Source organism: Salmo salar, chromosome 12, assembly GCF_965601325.2.
Source record: "Salmo salar chromosome 12, fSalSal1, whole genome shotgun sequence".
NCBI classification, from domain to species: Eukaryota; Metazoa; Chordata; class Actinopteri; order Salmoniformes; family Salmonidae; genus Salmo; species Salmo salar.
In genome coordinates this window covers 57,118,991-57,145,944 of record NC_138302.1, presented here as the reverse complement: position 1 = coordinate 57,145,944, position 26,954 = coordinate 57,118,991, and the positions used below count along the sequence as shown (strand labels likewise).

General features: G+C 42.8%; 1 protein-coding gene across 22 annotated transcripts in view; it reads left to right on the top strand.

Annotated features, from left to right (window-relative positions):
* plekha6 (pleckstrin homology domain containing, family A member 6) overlaps nt 1–26,954 on the top strand; it is a 166,921-nt gene that overhangs the window by 95,922 nt on the left and 44,045 nt on the right. For 15 of the 22 annotated variants that reach the window (XM_082959142.1, XM_082959145.1, XM_082959139.1 and 12 more), the window contains one exon: nt 4,211–4,311. In XM_082959142.1, the coding sequence (XP_082815268.1) occupies nt 4,211–4,311 (101 nt within the window). Of the gene's footprint in view, nt 1–3,505; nt 4,095–4,210; nt 4,312–6,758; nt 7,346–26,954 lie in introns of those variants that run through there. The other 7 variants (XM_082959155.1, XM_082959152.1, XM_082959153.1 and 4 more) reach the window with 4 other exon arrangements.

Genomic DNA, 26,954 nt, shown 5'->3' with positions numbered 1-26,954 from the left:
AAGGAAGAAACCACATAGAAAAAGTGATAAGCAAGTTAGGTAAAAATAAAACGATTTTCACCGAGTCAAATGAATTTATTGAGATAGAGGTTTTATGATGCTTGTATCTAAACCGAAGTTGATCATTTTAAGATTGTTTTGTACTTGTACACCAATTGGGGTCTCTATAAGCTTCAGTATGAGGTCCTAAACCAAGCATGAAAGTGCATCCTTATAGCTGTGTGGGCTAATATAGTCAAAATGTGTTTGCCTTGGGGTAAGTTGAGCACATCGTTGAGCCAATGGCAAGTTGAGCAAATTGAAGTGTTTTCTTCCCATTCGTAATGCAAGGCATTATCGCTAGCATATGAGGTAACAACAGGGTCTGGCCTATTTTATAAGTATTAAGAAAAGTACAAATTGTTTGTTAGGTGTTAAGCCTGTGTTAAAAGATGCTTAAAATGCTTAAAAGACAGAAAGCGATTGTGATTGTGTTTTAAAAAGGTAGTGGTATTATTTCATTCAGTACAAAAATTTGTGAGCAGCTTAACTTACCCTGTCCCGTGGCTCAGCTTACCCCACACCTGGGGTAAACTGTGCCAAGAGACCACTTTTTTTGGACAAGCTATGTTTTCAAAACTGTAATGTTTAAATGAATTCTGATTATTTCCAGGGATACACAACATCCTGAAATATACACTAAGTGTACAAAACATTAGGAACAGCTTCCTAATATTGAGTTGTTTCCCCTTTTGCCCTCAGAACAGCCTCAATATGCCGGGGTATGGACTACAAGGTGTCTAAAGCATTCCACAGGGATGTTGGCCCATGTTGACTCCAACGCTTTCCACAGTTGTGTCAAGTTGGCTGGATGTCCTTTGGGTGATGGACCATTCTTGATACACACCTGTGTCAAGATCTGCAGAATTGCAGTTCTTGACACACTCAAATCGTTGCGTCTGGCACCTACTACCATACCCCGTTCAAAGGCACTTAAATATTTTGTCTTGAATTGCACAAGTACACAATCCATGTCTCAATTTTCTCAATGCTTAAAAGATCTTCTTTAACCTGTTTCCTCCACTTCATCTACACTGATTGAAGGTAACATCAATAAGGGCTCATAGCTTTATCCTGGATTCACCGGGTCAGTCTGTCATGGAAAGAACAGGTGTTCCTAATGTTTTGTATACTCAGTGTATGTACGTATCTTTGTTAGAAATAATATTATATTTCCCTTAACGGAGTGATGCTGAATGTAAAAAATGGCTCAACTTACCCTACTCTACCCTATTGAAACCACTCAAACACACATCTTCCTAGTCCTGAGAGAGAGTGAACTCCAGGTTCTTTGGGTTAAAAGTGATTTTGTTGGTGAATCTACCAGTATTCTGTGAGCTACAGGATGCAACTAGGGGTTTTGCAACTATTGCTCCTTTTATAAAACACTCCACTCCATTCCCTATCCCGTATACAGAGATGCAAATCCAACCTGAATAAGGACGTATTCAAAGCAAAGCAGAGAAATGAAATGATAAGAATAGAACCGAACAATCAGAAAACGCCCCCACGGGAATTGGAGCTTAGCAGCTTCTAAGAATCTTTCATATTGAAATGTTCTGGTTGTTCTGTGATTCAATAGCTCAGTGTGAAGTGACGGCCAAATTCACGTTGAGCAATATTCACAAACTGGCCCCAGAGCCCCGCTTGCTTTTCTATAATTTCTTCATTTCCTTTTCTTTCCTTTTCTTCCCCATTTCTCTCCTTCTGGTCACAGTGATCCCTCTCTCTGGATTTCACACACGTCTGATGGGATGTTTTCGTCTCCCTCCCTTTTCTCCCAGCTGTGTCGTGGAAAAAAGAGAGGGAGGAAGGGAGCATGTCTGACTGTGCGATTTACTGCCACGATCACCATGCCAGCAAGGAGAGAGGGGCAAAAAGATGCTAAGATCTTTTGTTGTTGGGACTTGGGGGTGACATTGTCAAAGCATGTCAGCTGTCCTGGCCAGGGGAGGTGGAGTAGTTGCTCTATACAAGGAGATTAGGAGTGTGTATAGAAGTCCCCAGTCCTCAGCCAGGGATTCGAACAAGCAACTTTGCAGCTACAGTTCTGCAGCTCTAACTTCTAGCCTACATACCACCCCCATCTCCAAAGGATCATAAAACATCCCAAATATCCAATTCCCAACAGAGCAAAATACCTGACTGCCTAATGCTGTATGTACATTCAGGGACTTGATGTCACAAGTTACCAATGTCCTAGCTGACCCTGAGTGTACAGTAAATATAGAGGAATTCTTAGCTAAATAGAGTGTTTGTGCGTTACTTCACTAATTGGCATCTTCAGAAGCGTTGAGATGCTGTTGTTTTGGGATGCTAATATATAGCTGTTAGGGAGCTGATTAACTCTGATCCTGTGTCTTAACACTCCCACACACCCACCCACCTACCCACCCCCCCACCTACCCACCCCCACACACGCATACGCACACACACACACACACACACACACACCAACCGCCACACACGCGAGCGCACGCACGCACACACACACACACACACACACACACACACACACACACACACACACACACACACACACCACACACACACACACACACACACACACACACACACACACACACACACACACAAAGGTGAGGGAGTCTGTGTGGTGTCAAACAAGAGTCAGACTGCACTAAAATGAGTCAGAATGAGGTGACATTTCACAGTCATTGTAGGCAACTTGCTTCGTCAAAAGTGTTTGTGTTAGCAGGTGTGTCTTCAGAAGTGTGTGTTTTCAGAGGTGTGTTTGCTGTGTGTTTTGCCTCTCCTAGCGTCTCTGTGTCTCTGGATGGGCACGGTGTTTGTTGGTGAACACTGAGAAGCTCTGCCACAGGTTTCACAATCACAACTCTGTTTCTTCTCACCAGTCTTCTCCTTAGGAATATCTTGAGACGACTTTGAAAGGCTGTTTGGCAACAAATCACATTGTTTCTTATTACATCCGTTATTAATGTGTGACTATGTTTGTATGATGCAGTATATTTAATACAACTTGATAGCCTATATATGATATTTCAGTTGTAGGGTAGAACTGTTTGAGAATGAACAGATTTTTGCAATGAAATACAGAACTTGTGAGGTCAAGTTTGAATTTGTTTGAGAGAAAGAGGAGTGGCTATTTACCTGTCTGTGAGTTGCAGAAAACCCTGCTCTCTGATTGGTGGAGAGAGGGCAGGTACAGTTAGCTGAAGGCCAGTATTCAGGATTCCAGCAACACTGAGTCACATGGGCTGATTGCTATCACTCACACACACACGCACACACACACACACACACACACACACACACACACACACACACACACACACACACACACACACACACACACACACACACACACACACACACACACACACACACAGCAAATAGTACTGTATGATTGCACAAACACAGCTCCCCCTCCCCCATCCCTCCTCCCTCTCTTTCTCTATTTCGCTCTCTCTCAAACACACGTGTGCTCCGCAACAGAGGAAGGCTCTTACATCTACGCAGTACAGCTCTGCTTAGAGAGATAGAGTGAGAGAGGGATCAGCCGAGAGAGAGAGAGAACGAGAGAGGGATCAGCCGAGAGAGAGAGAGCAAGAGAGCCAGGCAGAGCGAGAGAGAGGGAGCGAGAGAGAGGGAGCGAGAGAGAGAGGGAACGAGGGAGAGAGAGATAAGGAGGGCAGCAGCTACTACTGTGGACTCCCTGTCAGCCTCATCGCCAGTCCTCGAAATTGTCATCATCTGCTCCATTATTTAATCAGCACAAGTACCGCTCTCGCACTCCTCTTTCTTCCCCAGCGCTCCGCTCATTTAAAAAAAAAAATATCTGACCGCCGTTGGATTTTACGCGAGTGTGTGTGTGTGTGTGTGAGAGTGTGTCACTTATCACTGGACTTCTGGACCAAAATTGATATTTCCCCTACAGTGAGACGTGGGTGTTGTTCCAGGGATGTTCAATGGTAGTGCTCACTAAGCCAGCTACAGCTGCAGCTACCACTAGAGGAGTTTGCAAACTGCGACACCAGACTGTGCGTTTACTATTCACCCCTCTTTACTTACTGTAGGTGTGGACTCTTTCTGTTATAATAGATCTCTCTCGCGTTTTTTCAAAGATTTTTTTGTTGATTTTGATCCCAATCTTTATTCTTTCTCTCTTTTTTTCCCTCTTCCTCCTACCCAGACGAGAAGGAGGAAGGAGTGTTGGGAAGTCTTCCTCTGCTCAGCTTTCGGATCGGAGAAGTGCAGGTGTTGGATAACATCAGCCGCAAGCACGCCTTTAAGGTCAGTACCCTCTAGGGCTAAGTATGATGATGATGACGATGATGATGATGACAATGATGGTGACTATGATGACAATGACGATGAAGCAATGTTATGATGATGAAGCAATATTTTTTGGGGACTTCTAGAGTTTCCAAGAGGTGGGGGATAACATTTGGGGCAGGTGGTCAGTGAGGCGAGAGGGAGAATGACCTTTAGGAAAGTGAATATTGGGTGGTTTGAGAGGATACAGTAGCTAAACAAGTACAATGAGTACTGAGTGTACAAAACATTAGGAACACGACATAGCTTATTAATGTCACCTGTTAAATCCACTCCACTCAGTTTAGATAAAAGTGAAGAAAACATGTTGAAGAAGGATTTTTTTTGCCTTGAGACAGTTGAGACATTGATTGTGTACGTATGCCATTCAGAGGGTGAATGGGCAAGACAACATATCTAAGTGCCTTTGAACGGGGTATGGTAGTAGGTGCCAGGCGCACCGGTTTGAGTGTGTCAAGAACTGCAATGTTGCTGGGTTTTTTACGCTCAACATTTTCCCGTGTTTATCAAGAATGGTCCACCACCCAAAGGACATCCAGCCAACTTGACACAACTGTGGGAAGCATTGGAGTCAACATGGGCCAGCATCCCTGTGGAAAGCTTTTGACACCATGTAGAGTCCATGCCCCGAAGAATTGAGGCTGTTCTGAGGGCAAAAGGGATGCTACTCAATATTAGGAAGCTGTTCCTAACATTATGTACACTCAGTCTATATGATGGTCACCCTGGACAAGAGAGCAGAAGTGATATTGGGGCCATTGAAATACTCTATCATGGATTCGGGGTGATGTTTTTCGGGGGGGGGTTAGATGCTGGGGGGGACATGTGATCGCCACTCATACAACCCAGTGACAAGCAGTGACATTAGGGGACAATGGGGATAGTGGGGAATAAGCAGAGATGTCTGGCAGCTTGTCAAAACCAAACGCCTATATTTACTGTGTGTTTGTGTGTGTGCACGCCCGTGTGTACATGCACATGCGTGTGTGTGTGATTAGAGAGAGAGTGTGAGTGTGTGTTTGCTCACACTGTACTTTGCACCGAAGTGCTCATGAATAAACAGAATGGTGAAAGAGAGGGAGACAAACACAAACAGCATGAGAGAGAGAGAGAGAGAGAGAGGGAGACAGAGTGAAGGAGAGAAGGAGAGAAAGAGAAAGGGAAGGAGAGAGAGTGTCCTGTCACAGTGTATTCCTCTCTGGTCTTCCAGGCAGTAGCTGAGGGATGGTCAGGAGAGAACAGTCTTACATAAACCCCTACCTAGCACCACGTCACAATATCAGCATGATATATAATATCAAGTTCATTCATATGATTTATTTAACACATCCAATGCATATTAATCACCATCTCAGAATTTGGCGCTGCAGTACCAGCTAAAGCTATTTCCCAACATAGTCCCTGTCAGTATGTCACAAATCAACAAATCCTCTCTAGTACCATAAACGAAAAGGATTCCAGATTTATCGCCATAAAAGCGCAATCACCGTCAAGCTAGAACGCATCTTCGGATTTACAAACAAACTGTCTGTTTCAGAAAAGGTGATGCAATACCGTTTTGCAATATTCCACAATTAGTCAAATCTCTTCTTGAAATATTTGGATTACCTGGTCTCATTTGTGTTTGGTGGTTAAGACAATGTATGGGTTGTACAGTACGTGTATTGCAGTGTTTCCTTGTTGATAGCATTGCTGTATGCCATTGGTTGTTGCCCCAGCGTCTCTGTGTTTCGGTGTTGATACGAGACCTGTTGTGACAGCCGCGGTGACATGGCATTTGCCTGACAGTTCTACGAAGCAGTAGACTATGTACTGTATACCAGCAGCTAGAGGGTTCAGCCCGTTACACTAGCTCCTCTGTAGACTTTCATATGTCTATGTGCATGGTTTTAAAGGCAAATAGAGTAGAAGAAGAAACAGGCAAAACAAAGAAATGTACCTTTTCACAAGTGATTTCCAAATATCTCTAACGGTCGCCCCAGCATGAGTTGCTTTATGCACGTGATGTCAGAATGCACCCACTGTTCCTAAATGGGGTTGTTACGCAACAGAAAAAGTTAAACACCAGTAAATGTTTCTATGACATGTGTCCAAAAGCCGTTCAGAGACAGTACAGGGGAAACATAATGTTCTTACTTACTGACACAGTATTCTAGGTAGCCTATTCAGCTGTGTTGTTATGGTAGTGGTGGTGGTGGTGCTGGCCAGTAAAAGGTCATTAGTCTCCTCCCCTCCGTGCTGTTATCCTGCTGCCTGGTGTTGATTGTACAGGGAGGAGGTGTGAGCCTGAGACAGTATGAGTCATGAGGATGGAGCAGAGCAGCCAGAGGTTTCCAGAGACCTTTAGTCTTCCAGGTATTTACGGTGTGGACTGGAACTGGAAGTGATGCGTAGGTCTACAAAATGCTGTTTGTGGTTATGGTGTTATCACACTGAAGTTTCAGGATCTGGCGATCCCGGTTGAAACAATGGCAACCAAGTACATGTTTTTTTTTTTTTTGATGTTGAAGACCTTCTTGTGCTTTATTGTTTCGTTGTGGTTCGCATTGTAATGTTTCAGGGAAGTGACTCTCATTATTAGCTAGGTATTCAGGGTTAGATAGTAGACAGTACGGGGGGTTATTAATATACTGTATGGCACAATGTTTTAGTATAGGAGAGTGTGAGGCCAGGTATGCAGGTCTAAGTGTTGTGTAGGAGACAGACAGACAGTACAGGTATGTCATGGTGTTTGCGTGTTCTCAGTACTAATACAGGGTGGTGATCTGGTCTGATTTTGTTCTGGCTGTTGTTAGCGGAGGGAGGCGAGATTTTGTTTCTGGGCCGGCCCCTCTCGTCTTGTCTGGTGGGGCCCCTCTGGGCTGAGGAGGGGAGGAGACGGGACAGGATGGAAGTCGAGTTTGAGCACGCTCCTGGAGCCTCGGGCTGGGATTCCTGTAGAATTCCTTATTTATGACACCTGTCATTTCAAAAAGAGATCAATGAGAGAGAGGTAGGGTGCGGGGGAGAGGGGGGAGGGGAGTGGAGACTCTAAACTACATTTTCAGCTTTGATTATAAGATTACGTTTCAGAGGTGGACTGCTTTGACTTTACTTTTCACTACCGACACACTTTCTTTTTCATGAAGGCATGAATGCTTCATTAAATGCTTAATGGAAATTGTGTAAGCTCTAACACTTTGGATATGAGCCAGGACTGCCAGGACTGTTGTTTTGCTGTGAGCCCCAAACCGAGAGAGCAGCCTGGGTCTGTTGTTCCAACTTGACCGTACCTGCAGGTTCACTAAGTACAAGCTGAGGTAACAGAAACAGAGGTGTAGTTGGAACCTGGAATAGACCTTATTTATGATCGGAGTCACCCAGCCATTACAATACTATCTACAGTATCTTGGTTCATCCCTATCTGACCACACTTGGTTCAACCCTGCATGGTTTAGACTTGTAAAAGGCTATCATGTCTAACAGACACCTCTCAGCTCACAGCATTTTTCAAAGCAGCCTTTTCCCTCCCATGAATTGAAGTAAATTATTAAACGAGAACACTTGGCCGGGGTGTCGTGTGGTGCGGTGTGTGTGTACGGTGTGTATGACTGGTTAACTAGTGTCTTAAGACTGAGTTACAGCTAGATGTGTATTTGTGTGTGCGTGTGTGTGGTTTTTCTTGAGCTTCTTATGTGAAGGTTGTATAATATACAGTACTTGCTCTATCTTGTTGCCACCAGTGAGGCTGCATTGCGTTCTCGTGTGTGTGGTGAGTGTGTGTGTGTATGGGAGTGTGTGTGTGTGTGTGTGTGTGTGTGAGACCATACGTGCACACCCCCACTAGTTATTCAACGCCATGGTGAGAGTAAATCTCATGGTCCATACCACCTTCACTCAGAGGGGTGTCACCTGAGTGTGAGATATTCCCATGTCAAATATTCTCACAGATGATGCATTCTGCCGTGAAAGTGCTTACGTGTCTATGTGTTATGGGAGGGAGAGAGAGAGACACAATCTCTCAGTCAATCTCTTATAATATTTACAATGCCTTCAGAAAGTATTTACATCTTTTTAACATTTCCACATTTTGTTGTGTTACAGCCTGAATTTAAAATGGATTAAATTGCGTTTTTGTGTCACTGATCTACACAGAATATCCCATAATGTCTTAGTGGAATTTTGTTGGTTGAATTTTTTACAAATTAATACAAAAATGTCAAGCTGAAATGTCTTGATGTCAATAAGTATTCAACCCCTTTGTTATGGCAAGCCTAAATAAGTTCGTAAGTAAAAATGTGCTGATCAATTCACATAATAAGTTGCATAGACTCATTAAGTATTCAATAATAGTGGTTAGCATGATTTTTGACTGACTACCCCATCTCTGTACCCCACACGTTTGGGGTAAATCCAATACAACACATCACTGAATACCACTCTTCATATTTTCAAGCATGGAGGTGGCTGCATCATATTATGGGTATGCTTGTCATCGGCAAGGACTAGGGAGTTTCTTAGGATACAAAGAAACGGAATACAGCTATACGCAAAGGCACAATTTTAGAGGAAAACCTGGTTCAGTCTGCTTTCCAACAGATACTGGGAAACAAATTCACCTTTCAGCAGGACAATAGCCTAAAACACAAGGCAAACTCTACACTGGAGTTCCTTACCAAGATGACATTAAATGCTCCTTAGTGGCCAAGTCACCGTTTTGACTTAAATTGGCTTGAGAATCAATGGCAAGACTTGAAAATGGCTGTCTAGCAATGATCAACAATCAACTTGACAGAGCTTGTAGAATTTTGAAAAGAATAATGGGGAAAAATTGTACAATCCAGGTTTGCAAAGCACTTAGAGACTTACCCAGAAATACTCACAGCTGTAATAGCTGCCAAAGGTGCGTCTACAAAGTATTGACTCAGGGGTATGAATACTTATGTAAATGAGATATTTCTGTATTTAATTTTTAATAAATTATATGTATATTCCCCTTTCTCTAATCACTATTATTTATTTGTGACTTTTATTGTTGATTTTGTTATCTCAGTGGCCTTGTCATTTTACTAAAGCTAGAGAGAGAGAGAGAGAGAGAGAGAGAGAGAGAGAGAGAGAGAGAGAGAGAGAGAGAGAGAGAGAGAGAGAGAGAGAGAGAGAGAGAGAGAGAGAGAGATATGTGTCGAAGTGAGGTCTATTATGCTTACCTTGTCAAAGTGATCAGATCAAGATACAGTAGAGGCTATCTGGTGTAGCTGTATCAGCTGCTGTCATGTGCAACATCCCTATTGTATTAGCTGCTGTTTCATTGGGTTCAGTCAGCCATGGCCATGGAATGAGAACACTGATAGAATATTGATGAAGGGGTCTTACATAAGCTTAGTGCAGCAGCACTGTATCAGTCTGATGGTTCTCTCTCTGCTACTCTGTTAAAACTACCCCGCCTCTGAGATACAGACCATAATCAAACCAGGGAGAACAACGTGTTTGTTTGTGTGTGTGTGTCTGTAGTGTGCCCAGATCCATATACGTACACAAACAACTAGGTGTCGTGTCTTTGGCTATGCCGCATTAAGTGATATGACATGCTAATTTATAAAATGATTTCTCTGTAATTAATATTACCTGATTAAGCTAATCATGTAAATGTAATTAACTAGAAAGTCGGGGCACCACGGAAGAATGTTTATAGAGCCGTTATCTTCCGAATAAACTCTTAAAATACTTTGTAATATTTTACATCGATAGCAGTCAATATTAACCCTTTTTTTATTTTCAGTCCCATAATGAAAGTTGTAAATTCTTGGTTATCTTCACGAACCCTGGCTAAAAAGTTGAATCAGCAATACAAAATTGGGTTTAATTATTTATTTACTAAATACCTAACTAATCACACAGAATTACAAATACACAGAATACAATGATGTCATACAGAAAACGTCCTGGTGGACGGAACCTGTATGAAAGCTGGTTACACAAAGGAAAGGGGGTTGGGCTTGAATGAAAGAGCGGGAAGATTTAGGAACACAGAAACAGCAGCTATGCTATCGTAAATACATTATCTTATGCATTCTAAATTACCGCCCATTTGGAAAAGGAAAATGCAATAAATATTTACTCTGAGCTGCGCTTCGGTAGATTGGTCGTAGATGCTGGCCGGGTTGGCCAACAGACCTGCCTGTCCTCGCAAGAATGTCTCTGGTGGTAAATTGGATACGTGGTGGTATCTTCGTCCGTCTGTTAGACTGGATCCGTCGTCCATCCTTTCCTAGCCCACGTTACAGCGGCCGCTGCTAACTCAACGGCTAGGAAGTAGCACTTCTGTAGTGAATAAGCTCAAAGTTCATACCAGTTCATACCAGAGCTCACGCCGAGGTTGGCTTAGTTCTGTACTTGACATGTGTGTCCTTCTAACGTAGAGGCTGCAGACCTCCCGTCCTTTTCGTCAAAGGCTTATATAGTGGAGAGGGGGAGGGAGGTGTTTCATCATTTATAACCCCTGTCTCTTCACAGGGTTGGGCCACTGATCAAGCAGGCCACTTTCCTTATGAAAACCCAATTCTCTCATTTGGAAGCTAAAATTACATTTAATCTCCTAACAAACTATTTCAATATCAAACATTTCAATTGCATAACAATTCCATGTTACTCTGATAACTAGAGGGCGTATACTTTCTCAGGTACAGTTTATGTCGTCCTGTCATCAATCATAATGTCTCAGATGACAACTGAAATGAAATCCATACTCATTACGTTATCAAGCATATTTCCAACTGGTTTTATTAACAAAATATGGTTCCTTTCCCCATTTGTTTGATGTTCCCAGACTCTCTATATTTAACACAGGCTATTCAAGTCCTTCAGTAGATTCAGAGAGGGTAAGGGAGAAAGGTATTTATGGGCCAACGTCATGACATAGGGTTGCAAAAAGCCCTCAAATAATCACTATATTATCAGTATACAGCCCTCAACCAGGCAGATTGCTCAAGATTGACTTCTTAATTGGACGTCTGCCCTTGTCTTGAGGACATCGGGAAATGCCTACAAATCCGGCCACTAGGGGCAACAGTGAGCGCTATTACCATCAAGTAGGCTTGGGTTTTTCTGGGTCGTTGTGCACGGGGGTGGCGGATGTGCATAATCCCATCACTCCGGATCAGAAGGTCGCCTGTTAAATCCCAGTGTTCGTAATCCCAGTGTGTGTAATCCCATCACTCCGGATAAGAAGGTTGCGTGTCCAATCCAGTGGTAGACACTTGTTTATTTTTATTTAGTTTTAACCCTATCCCAAACCTTAACCTTTACCTTTACCTTTAACTTAACCATTCAGAATGAATGCCTAAATTCAACGTTTTAACCCTATCCAAAACCTTAACATGATAGCACAAACCGATAGAACTCCAGTCCAGGCACTAATGCTAGTTAGCATTGGCTTTCAAAACTACCTCTAACCTCTATGGGCTAGGTGGGACGCAGGCGTCCCACCCGTGGTGCACTCCATCAACAGCAGGTGCATTTCAAGAGCGGCAAATTTGAATCCAAATAAATGTCAAAATTCAAATTTTTCAAACATACAACTATTTTACACCCTTTGAAAGATAAACATCTCCTTAATCTAACCACGTTTTACGATTTCAAAAAGGTTTTACGGCGAAAGCATAAATTTAGAGTATGTTAGGACAGTACATTTACAAGAGTTGTGTGTAATGTTTTGTCAATTCAAAGACAGGGTCACCAAAACCATAAAACCAGCTAAAATGATGCACTAACCTTTTACAATCTCCATCAGATGACACTCCTAGGACATTATGTTAGACAATGCATGCATTTTTAGTTCTATCAAGTTCATATTTATATCCAAAAACAGCGTTTTACTATGGCATTGATGTTGAGGAAATCGTTTCCCTCCAATAACCGGCAGTCAAGTCAGCATCACAAATTAAATAATTAAAATTAGAAAACATTGGTAAAATATTATATTGTCATTTAAAGAATTATAGATTTACATCTCTTGAACGCAATCAACTTGCCAGATTTAAAAATAACCTTACTGGGAAATCACACTTTGCAATAATCTGAGCACTGCGCCCAGAAAAATACACGTTGCGATACAGACTAGTCGTCATGTTGGGGAGATCTAAAATCGAAAATACTATGTAAATGATCCATTACCTTTGATTCTCTTCATCAGATGTCACTTCCAGGTATCACAGGTCCATAACGAATGTAGTTTTGTTCAAAAAAGCTCATCATTTATGTCCAAAAATCTCCGTCTTGTTAGCACATGATCTAAGCCAGCCGGACTTCACTTCATGAACGAGGGGAAAAAATATATTTACGTTCGTTCAAACATGTCAAACGTTGTATAGCATAAATCATTAGGGCCTTTTTTAACCAGAACATGAATAATATTCAAGGTGGACGAATGCATACTCTTTTATAACGTATTGGAACGAGGGTACCCAACATGAACTCGCGCGCCAGGTGTCTAATGGGCCATCATCGTTCCATGGCTCTTGTTCGGTCAGATCTCCCTCCAGAAGACTCAAAACACTTTGTAAAGGCTGGGGACATCTAGTGGAAGCAATAGGAAGTGCCAAAATATTCCTCAGCCCCTGTGTTTTTCAATGGCATAGGTTTAAAGGTAATACAACACATCAGGTATCCACTTCCTGTCAGAAAATGTCTCAGGGTTTTGCCTGCCAAATGAGTTCTGTTATACTCACAGACACCATTCAAACAGTTTTAGAAACTTTAGAGTGTTTTCTATCCATATATAATAAGTATATGCATATTGTAGTTACTGGGTAGGATTAGTAACCAGATTAAATCGGGTACATTTTTTTTATCCAGCCGTGCAAATACTGCCCCCTAGCCCTAACAGGCTAACTTCCTTCATACTGGACACAGAGGCGTACAAATGGTATCCATGAGATGTGATGCTGAGGAAGTAGACTTTGCCAAAATCCTGAAATATCCCTTTAACTTCAAAATGTGATGTTCAGAGCAACTTCTACATGTGACATTTGGAGAAAGTTTGGAGAAATGTGCAAAAACGTCTAATTCTGCTGTGAGAATGTGAGAGTCACACACACACACACACACACACACACACACACACACACACACACACACACACACACACACACACACACACACACACACACACACACACACACACACACACACACACACACACACACACACACACTCTCCCACCAGCACAGAACAGATATTGTGCTTCCACAGTGAGACTGTGTCAGTGTTAAGGTATCCAGTGGGATGGTGGTGTGCTGTTGTCATCAGCAGGTTTAGATAGGTTTATGTAGTCTTTTTATGAGGAAAACGTTCCGTGTTCTCTGGGGTGAGAGGGGTCATTCCCAGCCCAGGACATACTCTAGATACGCCAGACATACACTACCCGTTCAAAAGTTTGGGGTCACTTAGAAATGTCCTTGTTTTTGAAAGAAAAGCACATTTTTTGTCCATTAAAATAACATCAAATTGATCAGAAATACACTGTAGACATTGTTAATGTTGTAAAGGACTATTGTAGCTGGAAACGGCAGATTTTTAATGGAATGTCTACATAGGCGTACAGAGGCCCATTATCAGCAACCATCACTCCTGTGTTCCAATGGCACGTTGTGTTAGCTAATCCAAGTTTATCATTTTAAAAGGCTAATTGACCATTAGAAAACCCTTTTGCAATTATGGTAGCACAGCTGAAAACTGTTGTTCTGATTAAAGAAGCAATAAAACTGGCCTTCTTTGGACTAGTTGAGCATCTGGAGCATCAGCTTTGTGGGTTCGATTACAGGCTCAAAATGGCCAGAAACAAAGTACTTTCTTCTGAAACTTGTCAGTCTATTCTAGTTCTGACAAATGAAGGCTATTCCATGTGAGAAATTGCCAAGAAACTGAAGATCTCGTACAAAGCTATGTTCTACTCCCTTCACTGAACAGCGCAAACTGTCTCTAACCAGAATAGAAAGAGGAGTGGGAGGCCCCGGTGCACAATTGAGCAAGAGGACAAGTACATTAGAGTGTCTAGTTTGAGAAACAGACACCTCACAAGTCCTCAACTGGCAGCTTCATTAAATAGTACACGCAAAACACCAGTCTCAACGTCAACAGTGAAGAGATGATTCCGGGATGCTGGCTTTCTAGGCAGAGTTGCAAAGAAAAGCCATACAGTATCTCAGACTGGCCAATAAATAGAACATATTAAGATGTGCAAAGGAACACAGACACTGGACAGAGGAACTCTGCCTAGAAGGCCAGCATCCCGGAGCCGCCTCTTCACTGTTGACATTGAGACTGCTCAGTTGTGCACCACGGCCTCCCACTCCTTTTTCTACTCTGTTTAGAGACACAAAAATCTGCCGTTTCCAGCTGCAATAGCCATTTACAACATTAACAATGTCTACACTGTATTTCTGATCAATTTGATGCTATTTTAATGGACAAAAAAAATTGCATTTCTTTCAAAAATGGACATTTCTAAACCCCAAACTTTTGAACGGTAGTGTAGGTATGCAGGGTATGAATATGGTGAACATTCATTCATATAGAGATATGCAGGGCATTCATATGGTGCGTCCAGTGTTGCAGCAGGCAGGGGTGTAGACATCCAGAGTGTTTTGTATTACAGCGGGACATAGACGCAAGGAATATATGTTGTAGAGAGAGCCCATGTTGTATAAATCTAGAGAGCTGTGCATTGTAGCGGGCCTTCGATATAGATATGTAGGATCATGTGTTGTAGTCCCTTACGTAAAAAACACATGGATTTCACGTGATCACATATGAAGTGTTCCAAAAACACATGTTTTCATGTGATCTCATGTGAAGTTAATGTGATAACGTGACAACATGTAAAGCAACATGTGATAACATGAAACTACACATGTGAAAACGTGATCACGTGAAATTTCTACTCATTTGAAATATTGTGATTTTCCACGTGAAATCCTGTGGTTTTTCTGTAAGGGATATGCTTGGCCTGGCTCTCTCTTTTTCTACCTCCCTTGTTGCAGTCCCATACTCCCTTTCCCACCAGCCTGCCAAACCTTTGATTGTATGTGTTTGTAAAGTACGTTTGAATGGTTGTCTTTTTTGTGTGTCTTTCCTCCCTTCGAGTCCCACACTCCCCTTATCACCATTCTTCCTCTCTCTCTCCCTCTCCCCATGCCACGCTCTCACTCTCTCTCTATTTCTCTCTCTCTCTGTCTCCGCCTCCCTTCATCATCTGCCCTCTTCCCAGCTTGGTGTGGTTTCTCAGGGTCAGGGTTGTAGGGTTGTTTATTGCGTTACCTTGTACTCAGCCTGGGAGCAACACGTGTGTTCTGTCTGTCTGTCTGTCTGTCTGTCTGTCTGTCTGTCTGTCTGTCTGTCTGTCTGTCTGTCTGTCTGTCTGTCTGTCTGTCTGTCTGTCTGTCTGTCTGTCTGTCTGTCTGTCTGTCTGTCTGTCTGTCTGTCTGTCTGTCTGTCTGTCTGTCTGTCTGTCTGTCTGTCTGTCTGTCATGGATGCTGTCCAAGACACACACACACACACACAGGGACATACGCATGTGCACACACACACACGCACACACCTACATGCACACACACAGGAACACGCACACACACACACAGGAACACACACACACACACACACACACACACACACACACACACACACACACACACACACACACACACACACACACACACACACACACACACACACACACACACACAAGCACACTTCCATACACTTTGGTACGGTGCAGTGTACAAGTTACACTATTACAAATCATCCCAGCTCATGTCTTGTTAATGACAGCCATTAGCTATACTGTCTGAGTGGTGGGATGACTGTCTGTGACTCGTCTACTGCTTGCCATAGCCACGGCAAGTAGGGGTGCTGAGGGTGCTGCACTGCCCCCTGAAATTTATTTAACAATAATAAAAATACAAAAATCACAAAAGTAGTGCACTTGGTATTTACTACTATTAGCGGAATAAATTAAAGGTTTGTTGTGCAGGCAAAATGTATTTTTCAGCATCTCTCCTTTGGCAAAAAAGATAATTGTATAATTAAGAACAGCATCTCGCAGGGTTCAATAGTTGGAATTGTAAGAGTTGTTGCCCTGTCCCTTTCTCTGTGATTGTCATTCTAATGGAATCTAGAAAGAACAACACCCTTTCCTCAAGCATTTACATCAAAAAGTGCAAAGTTATGGGCAAAGACCCTAAACATCCACATAAAATAAAATATTTTTCTTAATAAAATAACATGGAATGCAACCACTGTTTGTGTAGTATTAATTTACGATCCTTACAAACCACTTAATGTAAATGTACATTACTGTATTGTACATAGGCTGGTCATCTAGGTTTGTACCTGTAGACTTTCCATCACCATGAAGAAGAACAATGGACAATACAGTAATTGAGTACATGGAGGCATCAAGTGGTTTGTGATGATGTGATATGATGCTGTGGCTCAGTTGGTAGAGCATGGCACTTGCAATGCTAGGTTTGTGGGTTTGATTCCCACTTGGCACCAGTACAAAAACATATGAAAATGATTGCTCTGGATAAGAGCATTTACTAAAATGGAAAAATAGTGAATATACCATTTCAGCTTTGTTACATTTGCAAAGTATTTCAAGAAACTAGACAACATATATGTGTCCCTAACAGTGTTAACCTGTTAGGGACAGATGTTCCGCTAGCGGAATGCCTCACCAATATCCAATGGTATCGCACAGCGCGAAATACAAATACCTAAAAAATGCAAAAACTTCAATTTCTCAAACATATGACTATTTTACACCATTTTAAAGACAAGACTCTTCTTTATCTAACCACATTGTCCAATTTCAAAAAGGCTTTACAACGAAAGCAAAACATTAGATTATGTCAGGAGAGTACCCTCCCAAAAATAATCACACAGCCATTTTCAAAGCAAGCATATATGTCACAAAAACCAAAACCACAGCTAAATGCAGCACTAACCTTTGATGATCTTCATCAGATGACACTCCTAGGACATTATGTTATACAATACATGCATGTTTTGTTCAATCAAGTTCATATTTATATCAAAAACCAGCTTTTTACGTTAGCATGTGATGTTCAGAACTAGCATACCCACCGCAAACTTCCGGTGAATTTACTACATTACTCACGATAAACTTTGACAAAAAACATAACAATTATTTTAAGAATTATAAATACAAAACTCCTTTATGCAATCGCGGTGTCAGATTTGAAAATAGCTTTTCGGTGAAAGCACATTTTGCAATATTCTGAGTACATAGCCTGGCCATTGACACCCACCAAGTTTGGCCCTCACCAAACTCAGATTTACTTTAAGAAAAATTGGATTACCTTTGCTGTTCTTCGTCAGAATGCACTCCCAGGACTTCTACTTCAACAACAAATGTTGTTTTGGTTCGAAATAATCCATAGTTATATCCAAATAGCTCCGTTTTGTTCATGCATTCAAGTCACTATCCGAAGGGTGACGCGTCGGCGCATTTCGTGACAAAAAATTAGAAAATATTCCATTACCGTACTTCGAGGCATGTCAAACGCTGTTTAAAATAAATGTTTATGCTATTTTTCTCGTAAAATAGAGATAATATTCCAACCGGGCGACGTTGTATTCGTTCAAACACTGAAAGAAAAAAATCGAGTCGTCTCGTGCACACGCGCTCCAGTGTCATTGTTCTCAGCAGGACCACTCACAAAAACTCCTGCTGTTTTTCGCCCAGAGACTGGAGAGCCCTCATTCCACTTTCTGGCGCCTTCTGAGAGCCAATGAAAGCCTTAGAAAATGTCACGTTACAGCAGAGATGCTGTATTTTTGATAGAGATGCCCTAGAAGGAGAACAAATTGTCAGACAGGGCACTTCCTGTATAGAATCTTCTCAGGTTTTGGCCTGCCATATGAGTTCTGTTATACTCACAGACACCATTCAAACAGTTTTAGAAACTTTAGAGTGTTTTCTATCCAAATCGACTAATTATATGCATATTCTAGTTTCTAGGCAGGAGTAGTAACCAGATTAAATCGGGTATGTTTTTTATCCGGCCGTGAAAATACTGCCCCCTATCCCAAACAGGATCAGTGTGGCAGACGTGTTGTTGCCTACTCTTACCACCTGGGGGCAGCCCGTCAGGAAGTTCAGGATCCAGTTGCAGAGGGAGGTGTTTAGTCCCAGGGTCCTTAGCTTAGTGATGAGCTTCTTGGGCACTATGGTGTTGAATGCTGAGCTGTAGTCAATGAACAGCATTCTCACATAGGTGTTCCTTTTGTCCAAGTGTGAAAGGGCATTATGGAGTGTGATTGAGATTGAGTCATCTGTGGATCTGTTTGGGTGGTATGCGAATTGGAGTGGGTCTAGGGTGTCAGGGAGGATGCTGTTGATGTGAGTCATGACCAGCCATTTAAAGCACTTCATGGCTACCGACGTGAGTGCCACGGTTACCTTCGCTTCCTTGGCACAGGGACTATGGTGGTCTGCTTGAAACATTTTGGTGTTACAGACTCTGTCAGGGAGAGGTTGAAAATGTTAGTGAAGACACTTGACAGTTGGTCCGCGCATGCTTTGAGTACATGTCCAGATAATCCGTCTGGCCCAGCGGCTTTGTGAATGTTGACCTGTTTAAAGGTTTTGTTCACATCGGTTACCGAGAGCGTTATCACACAGTCATCCAGAACAGCCGGTGCTCTCGTGCATGCTTCAATGTTGCTTGCCTCGCAGCGAGCATAAAAGGCATTTATCTCATCTGGTAGGCTCGCGTCACTGGGCAGCTCGCGTCTGGGTTTCCCTTTGTAGTCCGTAACAGTTTTCAAGCCCTGCCACATCCAACGAGCGTCAGAGCCGGTGTGGTATGATTCAATCTTAATCCTGTATTGACGCTTTGCTTGTTTGATGGTTCGTCTAAGGGCATAGCGGGATTTCTTAGAAGCGTCCAGATTAGTCTCTCGCTCCTTGAAAGTGGTATTTCTAGCCTTTAGCTCGATGCGGATGTTGCTTGTAATCCATGGCTTCTGGTTGGGATATGTACATACAGTCACTGTGGGGACATTGTTGATGCACTTATTGATGAAGCTGATGACTGAGGTGATGTACTCCTCAATGCCATTGGATGAATCCCGGAATATATTACAGTCTGTGCTAGCAAAACAGTCCTGTAGTGTAGAATCCACGTCATTTGACCACTTCTGTATTGAGCGAGTGACTGGTACTTGCTGCTTTAGTTTTTGCTTGTAAGCAGGAATCAGGAGGATAGAATTCTGGTCAGATTTTCCAAATGGAGCGCGGGGGAGAGCTTTGTATGCATCTCTGTGTGTGGAGTAAAGGTGGTCTAGGATTTTTTCCCCTGTGACATGGTGGTAAAAATTTGGTAAAACTGATTTAAGTTTGCCTGCATTAAAGTCCCCGGCCACTAGGAGCACCGCTTCTGGGTGAGCATTTTCTTCTTTGCTTATGGCCTTATAGAGTTGGTTGAGAGTGGTCTTAGGGCCAGCTTCGTTCTGTGGTGGTAAATAGATGGCTACGAATAATATAGATGAGAACTCTCTTGGTAGATAGTGTGGTCTACAGCTTATCAATACCTCGAGACTTCTTTAATATTAGACATCGCACACCAGCTGTTATTGACAAATAGACACACACCCCCACCCCTTGTCTTACCAGAGGTAGCATCTCTGTTTTGCCGGTACATGGAAAATCCCGCTAGCTCTATATTTTCTGTGTCATCGTTCAGCCACGTCTCGGTGAAACAACATAAGATGTCCGTTGGTAGGATCATTTTAATTGTAGGTCATCAACTTTATTTTCCAATGATTGCACGTTAGCAAGAAGAACGGATAGCAGTGGGAGTTTACTCGCTTGCCTACGGATTCTCAGAAGGCTGCCTGATCTGTGGCCCCTTTTCTGCATCTTTTCTTCATGCAAAAGGCGTGGATCTGGGCCTGTTCCAGTGAACGCAGGATATCCTTTTCGTCAGACTCGTTAAAGGAAAAAGTTTCTTCCATTCCGCGGTGAGTAATCATTATTCTGATGTCCAGAAGTTATTTTCGGTTATAAGAGACGGTAGCAGCAACATTATGTACACAATAAGTAAAAAAATAAGTTACACAAAATACAAAAAAATAACAAAATAGCACAATTGTTTGGGAGAATGTAAAACGTCAGCCATGTCTTCGGCGCTATTATGTTCATGCTTTGTTGAAGAAAAAATATATACTTTTGACAAAATTTGGCATGATGGAAATTCCCCCCCAACACAAATTGATGGAAAGCAGTGTTGGGGGTGGGGGGCCTATGACATTATAAAATTGGCAACAAACACACGGATTTCTTTCCTCAGAACCATGCGGTGAGAAAGGGATGCAGCTTGAGCCCCACCCTCTTCAACATTTATATCAATGAATTGGCAAGGGCAGTAGAACATTCAGCAGCACCCGGCCTCACCCTACTGGACTCAGAAATCAAATGTCTACTGTTTGCAGATGATCTGGTGCTTCTGTCCCCAACCAAGGAGGGCCTACAGCAGCATCTAGATATTAGGCACAGATTATGTCAGACTTGGGCCCTGACAGTGAAACTAAATTAGACAAAAATAATGGTGTTCCAGAAAAGGTCCAGTAGACAGGACAACAAATACAAATTTCATCTAGACACTGTTGCCCTAGAGCACACAAAGAAACATCAACACCTCAGCTGGAGCGGCAGGTAGCCTTGGGCCAGTAACCGAAAGGTTGCTAGATTAAATCCTAGAGTTGACACAATCTGTTGTTCTGGCCCTGAACAAGGCTGTTAACCCACTGTTCCTAGGTAGTCATTGTAAATAAGAATTTGTTCTTAACTTACTTGCCTAGTTAAAGATTTAAAAAAAAGAACTTCCACATGGCTGTGAAGGATCTGAGAGACAAGTCAAGAAGGGCCTTCTACTCTTTCAAAAGGAACATACAACTTGACATCCCAATTAAAATCTTGCTAAAAAAATACTTCAATCAGTTATAGAACCCATTGCCCTCCATGGTTGTGAGGTCTGGGGTCCACTCACTAATCAAGAATTTACAAAATGGGACAATCCCAATTGAGACTGTGCATGCAGAATTCTGTAAAAAATATACTTTGTGTACCAAACACCAAACACCGAATTAGGACTATACCTGCTAGTTAACAAAATCCAGAAAATAGCTGTTAACTTCCTTTTAGGTGGTTGTAGAATTTATGCCTACACATTCCATCACAAAGACTTCGTCTACAGAGAGATTAACCTAGAGAAGATTCCCCTCAGCCAGCTGGTTCTGAGGCTCACTGCCCACAAAATGAGGTGGAAACTGAGCTGCACTTCTTAACCGTCTGCCAAATATATGAACACCTTAGAGATACATATTTCCCACAGATCACACAAACCCACAAAGAATTTGAAAACAAATCAAAGATTAATAAACTCCCATATCTGTTAGGCAAAATACCACAGTGTGCAATCACAGAGCAGAGACTCAGTGACATAGAGAGTGAAGTGTCGCCAATGTGCCCCAGGGCATGTTTGACTAGTCAAGCACACTGTGTACTGTATCCCTACATCCGTGGCCCACACACGCATACATACACTTACGAACTTATGGATGCACACACACACACAGACAGATTAGATCAGAAAGCATCAGAATCACAGGAAGCTTGTGGGAGGGGAGGTGGGAGGGGGGGGTGTGGGGGAGGAGAGGGAGATGGGGGGATGGGGGGGATGAAGGGGAGGAAGGGGGGACAGGACAGTAGAAGAGAAAGGTTCAAAGAAATGGGATGGAAATAATGAGGGGAGGGAGGAAAGGAGAGAGGGGGCATGTTTGCCGTTTTAACGGTTGAGAACATCTGCACTCGTCTGGCACATCTGCCCGTTCCCTGTTCGTCATTCCCGTTGCCTCCTGCACAGTGTTCAATGGAACGAGGGAGAGAGGAGTATTTCGTGAACACCAGTTACACCCCTCACCAGTGTCTATTACACTGTAATCCTTATACACCCCACTCCCCTCTCCTCCCTCTCTCTCTCTATTCATCGCTCAGCTCTCCTCACTCCAGATCCCCCTCCATGCGGAGCACAGGGACAGCAGATAATCATACATCTTCAATCCAGACTTATGTTACCAATGACCTGCATCGCTTATAACAGCTAGAATAAAAGATATAGAGAGATCTCTTAAGTAAAAGCATCGTACGACCGATCATATTGACACCCTACACACCCTGATTGATAAACATGTCCACCAAAACCAGACATTTATGCTTGCTTTATCAACTTCCAAAAAGCAGTTGATTCTATTTGGCATACAGGACTGTTCTAAAAAGTTATTGCAAGTGGTGTAGGGGTTAAAGCATATGACATAATTAAATGAATGTATACTGGCAATACATGCAGCATCAAAATTGGGAAGAAAATAATATAATTCTTTAACCGGGGGTGGGGCTTTCGCTAGGTTTGCAATATGAGCCCAGCGCTCTTCAATATTTACATCAACGATATGGCCACTCTTCTAGAAAAATCCTCAGCCCCTGGTGTTAGCCTCCACAATTCAGTGGTTAAATGCCTGCTTTCCGCAGATGACCTGCGCCTCCCTGTCACCCACAGCATGTGGCCTACAGCAGAGCCTGGACCTGCTGGAGCAGTACTGCCAGACCTGGGCCCTGGCAGTAAACCCCCCCAAAATTATGATTTTCCAAAGAAGATCCAGATCTCAGGGAATTAGACCAAAGTTCTCAATTGGTACAAAATATATAGAGTACTGCACACACTACAATTACTTTTAAAAATTGTCTGGCTAAAACTAATTGAATGTGTCATTGAACCAATTGCACTTTACGGCAGCGAGGTGTGAGGTCCACTTGCAAAATAAGATTTCACCCCATTGAAAAACCTGCATGCAGAGTTCTGTAAGTTTCTCCTACATGTCCAGAGGAAAACTACAGCAGAGTTAGTCCAATATCCACTAATAATAAAAACTCCAAAAGGAGCAATTAAGTTTGGGAAACATCTAAAATACAGTGACTCCCTCTCATATCACTACTAAGCTCTGCAATGCCAAGGGCTGGGAATAGAAAAGAGTCCCCTCATCCAGCTGGTCCTGGGGCTGAGTTCACAAACCTGTTACACTTACACACTGAAGCCTCAGCACCAGAACATCAAATCAACGAAAATAAATCAAATTATTACACAGTCAAAACAAAACTACATTACCTATTGGGAAACACAAGCACAAGGAAACTAGGACACAAAATGCAGTGCTATCTGGCCCTAAATCGACAGTACCCCAAGGCAAACTAGCTTTGAAGACCTTGACAAAATATAAGCTCGGTGAGCACAGCCTTGCCATTGAGAAGGGTAGACATTGGAAAACCTGGCTGCCTGTAGAGGAAAGGCTGTGCAACCGGTGCACCACAGCAGAACCCAAGAACCCAAGACAGAGCTGCATTTCCTGACAAAATGTAAAAAATATAAAAATTTGAGAGACAGGGGGAAGAGAGAGATGAGGCTATTAAGAAGGGTAAGAGGGCATGATTTTATATACATTTACAGCATTATCTTAATATTCAACCCATCAAACTGTAATAATGTATGTCCCTTTGCCCTCAGAACAGCCTCAATTAGTCTGGGCATGTTGACTCCAATGCTTTCCACAGTAGTGTCAAGTTGGCTGGATGTCCTTTGGGTGGTGGACCATTCTTCATACATACGGGCAACAGTTGAGCGTCAAAAACCCAACAGCGGTGCAATTCTGGACACAAACCTTTGGACACATCCTGGACACATCCTTCTTTGACCTGTCTCCTCTCCTTCATCTACACTGATTGAAGTGGATTTAACAAGTGACTTCAATAAGGGATCATAGCATTCATCTGTATTCACCTGGTCAGTCTGTCATTGAATGAGCAGGTGTTATTAATGTTTTGTATACTCAGGTGTGAATACAGTATACCCTACTGGTACTGACGCTACTGTTACTATGGTATTGCCATGGCTTGCATCAGCATCCTCTCTTCAGTGGGAGGTCCCCTAGCACTCGCCAACATGCACTCTCCACCCTGGCACGCAAAGACGTCGATGGCATCAAGTTTGCTACCTAGAAACGATAAGGACACACATAAACATATGCACGTGCGCAAGCACATCCACATACCAAACGATGTCTGGATTGCCTATCTCTTCTCACCAGGCACTGATGCCTGTTGTCTAGGTCCAGGTTATAATTAACCACCCTAGGATAAATATAGAACTTCAGAAACAACAACCTGACAGAAACACTCACATCACAGACACACACACACACACACACACACACACACACACACACACACACACACACACACACACACACACACACACACACACACACACACACACACACACACACAAGCATGCACGCACACTGAGAAGAGAGGATGAGAAGAAGGAGAAAAGAAAGATAAGGGAGGATGGCTTGGATACAGGCATTGGTCATCATGGCTATGTAATTGGCCTCCATGAATCACTAGGCCTGGGAGAGACACTGGTCTTGCGGTTGTCTTTGACAAGCGTGACTCACAGCTGGGTACTGATTTATATCAGTCGACTAGGGATGGGCAACTTTGATGGGGATGGGGGCCACAAAAAAATCTGAACTCATGAGGGGCCGCAGTGGCTCGCAGGTCTGTGTACCCCCATCCATAACCACAAATGCTGTCAGAGCTGTCCCTAGCCTTTTAGGGGCCCTAAGTAACATTTTGTTAGTGGGCCCTCTAGCCCACCAACAATAGTCAGAAGGTCAGCATCCCGGAGTCGCCTCTTCACTGTTAACGTTGCGACTGGTGTTTTGCGGGTAGTATTTAATGAAGCTGCCAGTTGAGGACTTGTGAGGCGTCTGTTTCTCAAACTAGACACTAATGTACTTGTCCTCTTGTTCAGTTGTGCACCGGGGCCTCCCACTCCTCTTTCTATTCTGGTTAGAGACAGTTTACGCTGTTCTGTGAAGGGAGTAATACACAGCGTTGTACAAGATCTTCAGTTTCTTAGCAATTTCTCAATTTCTCTGAGAAATGAAGGCTATTCCACATAGCCTTCATTTCTCAGAACAAAAATAGGCTGACAAGTTTCAGAAGAAAGTAATTTGTTTCTGGGGGACCTCTGCAGCATGAGGTCCACGGGCTACAAGTTGCCCATTCCTGCATTAGACATTTTTTTGACTAGTATTACTGTTGTATTTTTTTTTTACCTCTTTGATATTTAATTGCAGTGTTGAGAGGTAGCAATTAAGCAGTTCATTGCACAGTTTACACCCCTCTGGGTCCTGTGTATATGATGAATAAACGTTGATTCGATTGGAATTTTTGTACAAATATTGAATATGATTATTTTGAATATCATGCCTGTTATACTATCTAATTGACTAGCTACTGTTTCTATAATAAAGGGTATTTTGCTGCAGTTCCTAGCCCAAACTGTTTAATATATAAATCATGCAAACCAACAACTGCCAAGTGGCGCCCTGTCGACTTCAATCTAAGTAATGGCTGTTGCTAGCTAGTATGAGCTGCCGTGCCATGGCCCTTGTAGTGAATGAGTCACAACACAACACAGGAGGGAGTGTTATTCTCCTCAACACTGACTCTGGGGTGAGATCTGCCTCAGGTGTGTAGTGGATCCTGGTGAACATGCACACACACGCACGCACACACACACGCACACCCGCACGGCTTATTGTCTCACCTGTGTGAGTGTGTGCAGGACCGGTTTTGCCACTGCACCAGGGGGGTGTGTGAGTTGAGCAACAGTTTGAGATCACATACACCTGAACTTTGGCCTGGTGAGGCAGTTAACGTGATGAATTAAAGGACTAGAGAGATGACTTTATCTAGCCAGGTCGTCCATTTGAGATTAAAATCTCTTTTATTTTTTTCCTGTTGTTGTTTTGACCTTGATGATGTACAATAACAATTCAGACAAGATTTTATAGATAAAATAGCAGAGAAACCAGCTCTGAAACAATCAGTCAGGCTGTCAAGCTATAACAGCCAGTAGTGTTCTATGTCCTGGGATTAGAATTGCGTTGTTGTCCTTTGGTCTGTGTTTTTAATAGCTCTTTTAAAGATTGTGTTGGGTGTGTGTGTGCGACGTGTGTGTGTGTGTGTGTATGTGTGTATGTGTGTGTGTGTGTATGTATGTGTGTGTGTGTGTCTGTGTGTGTGTGTGTGGGCGTGGGCGTGCGCGTCTCAGCACTCCTCCATTCCCAGTCTTTCCTTCCGGCTGGTGTGGAGTTGCTGTGATCACAGGCAGACTGCTAATGCGCTGACAGAAGGACAGAGAGCTGAAAAGGTTGTTATAGCTCAGACACACACTGGCCTCAGAGACAACTTGGCCAACTTGGTTTTAGAGTTAGAATATTAATGTACGACATGTTGGCTCTCTGCTCCAAGACAGTTAGGCTACATTCTAGTTAGAATACAAATGAGAATGTTGTTGTCGTGATTGGTGTTTGGTGCAAGCATGGAAGCTAGTTTGGCAGCCACTGTCCTGTATACTGTCTCTATAGGCCTCCTGTGCTCTGTCGAACACTAGTTTGCTGAGGCCACTGCTCA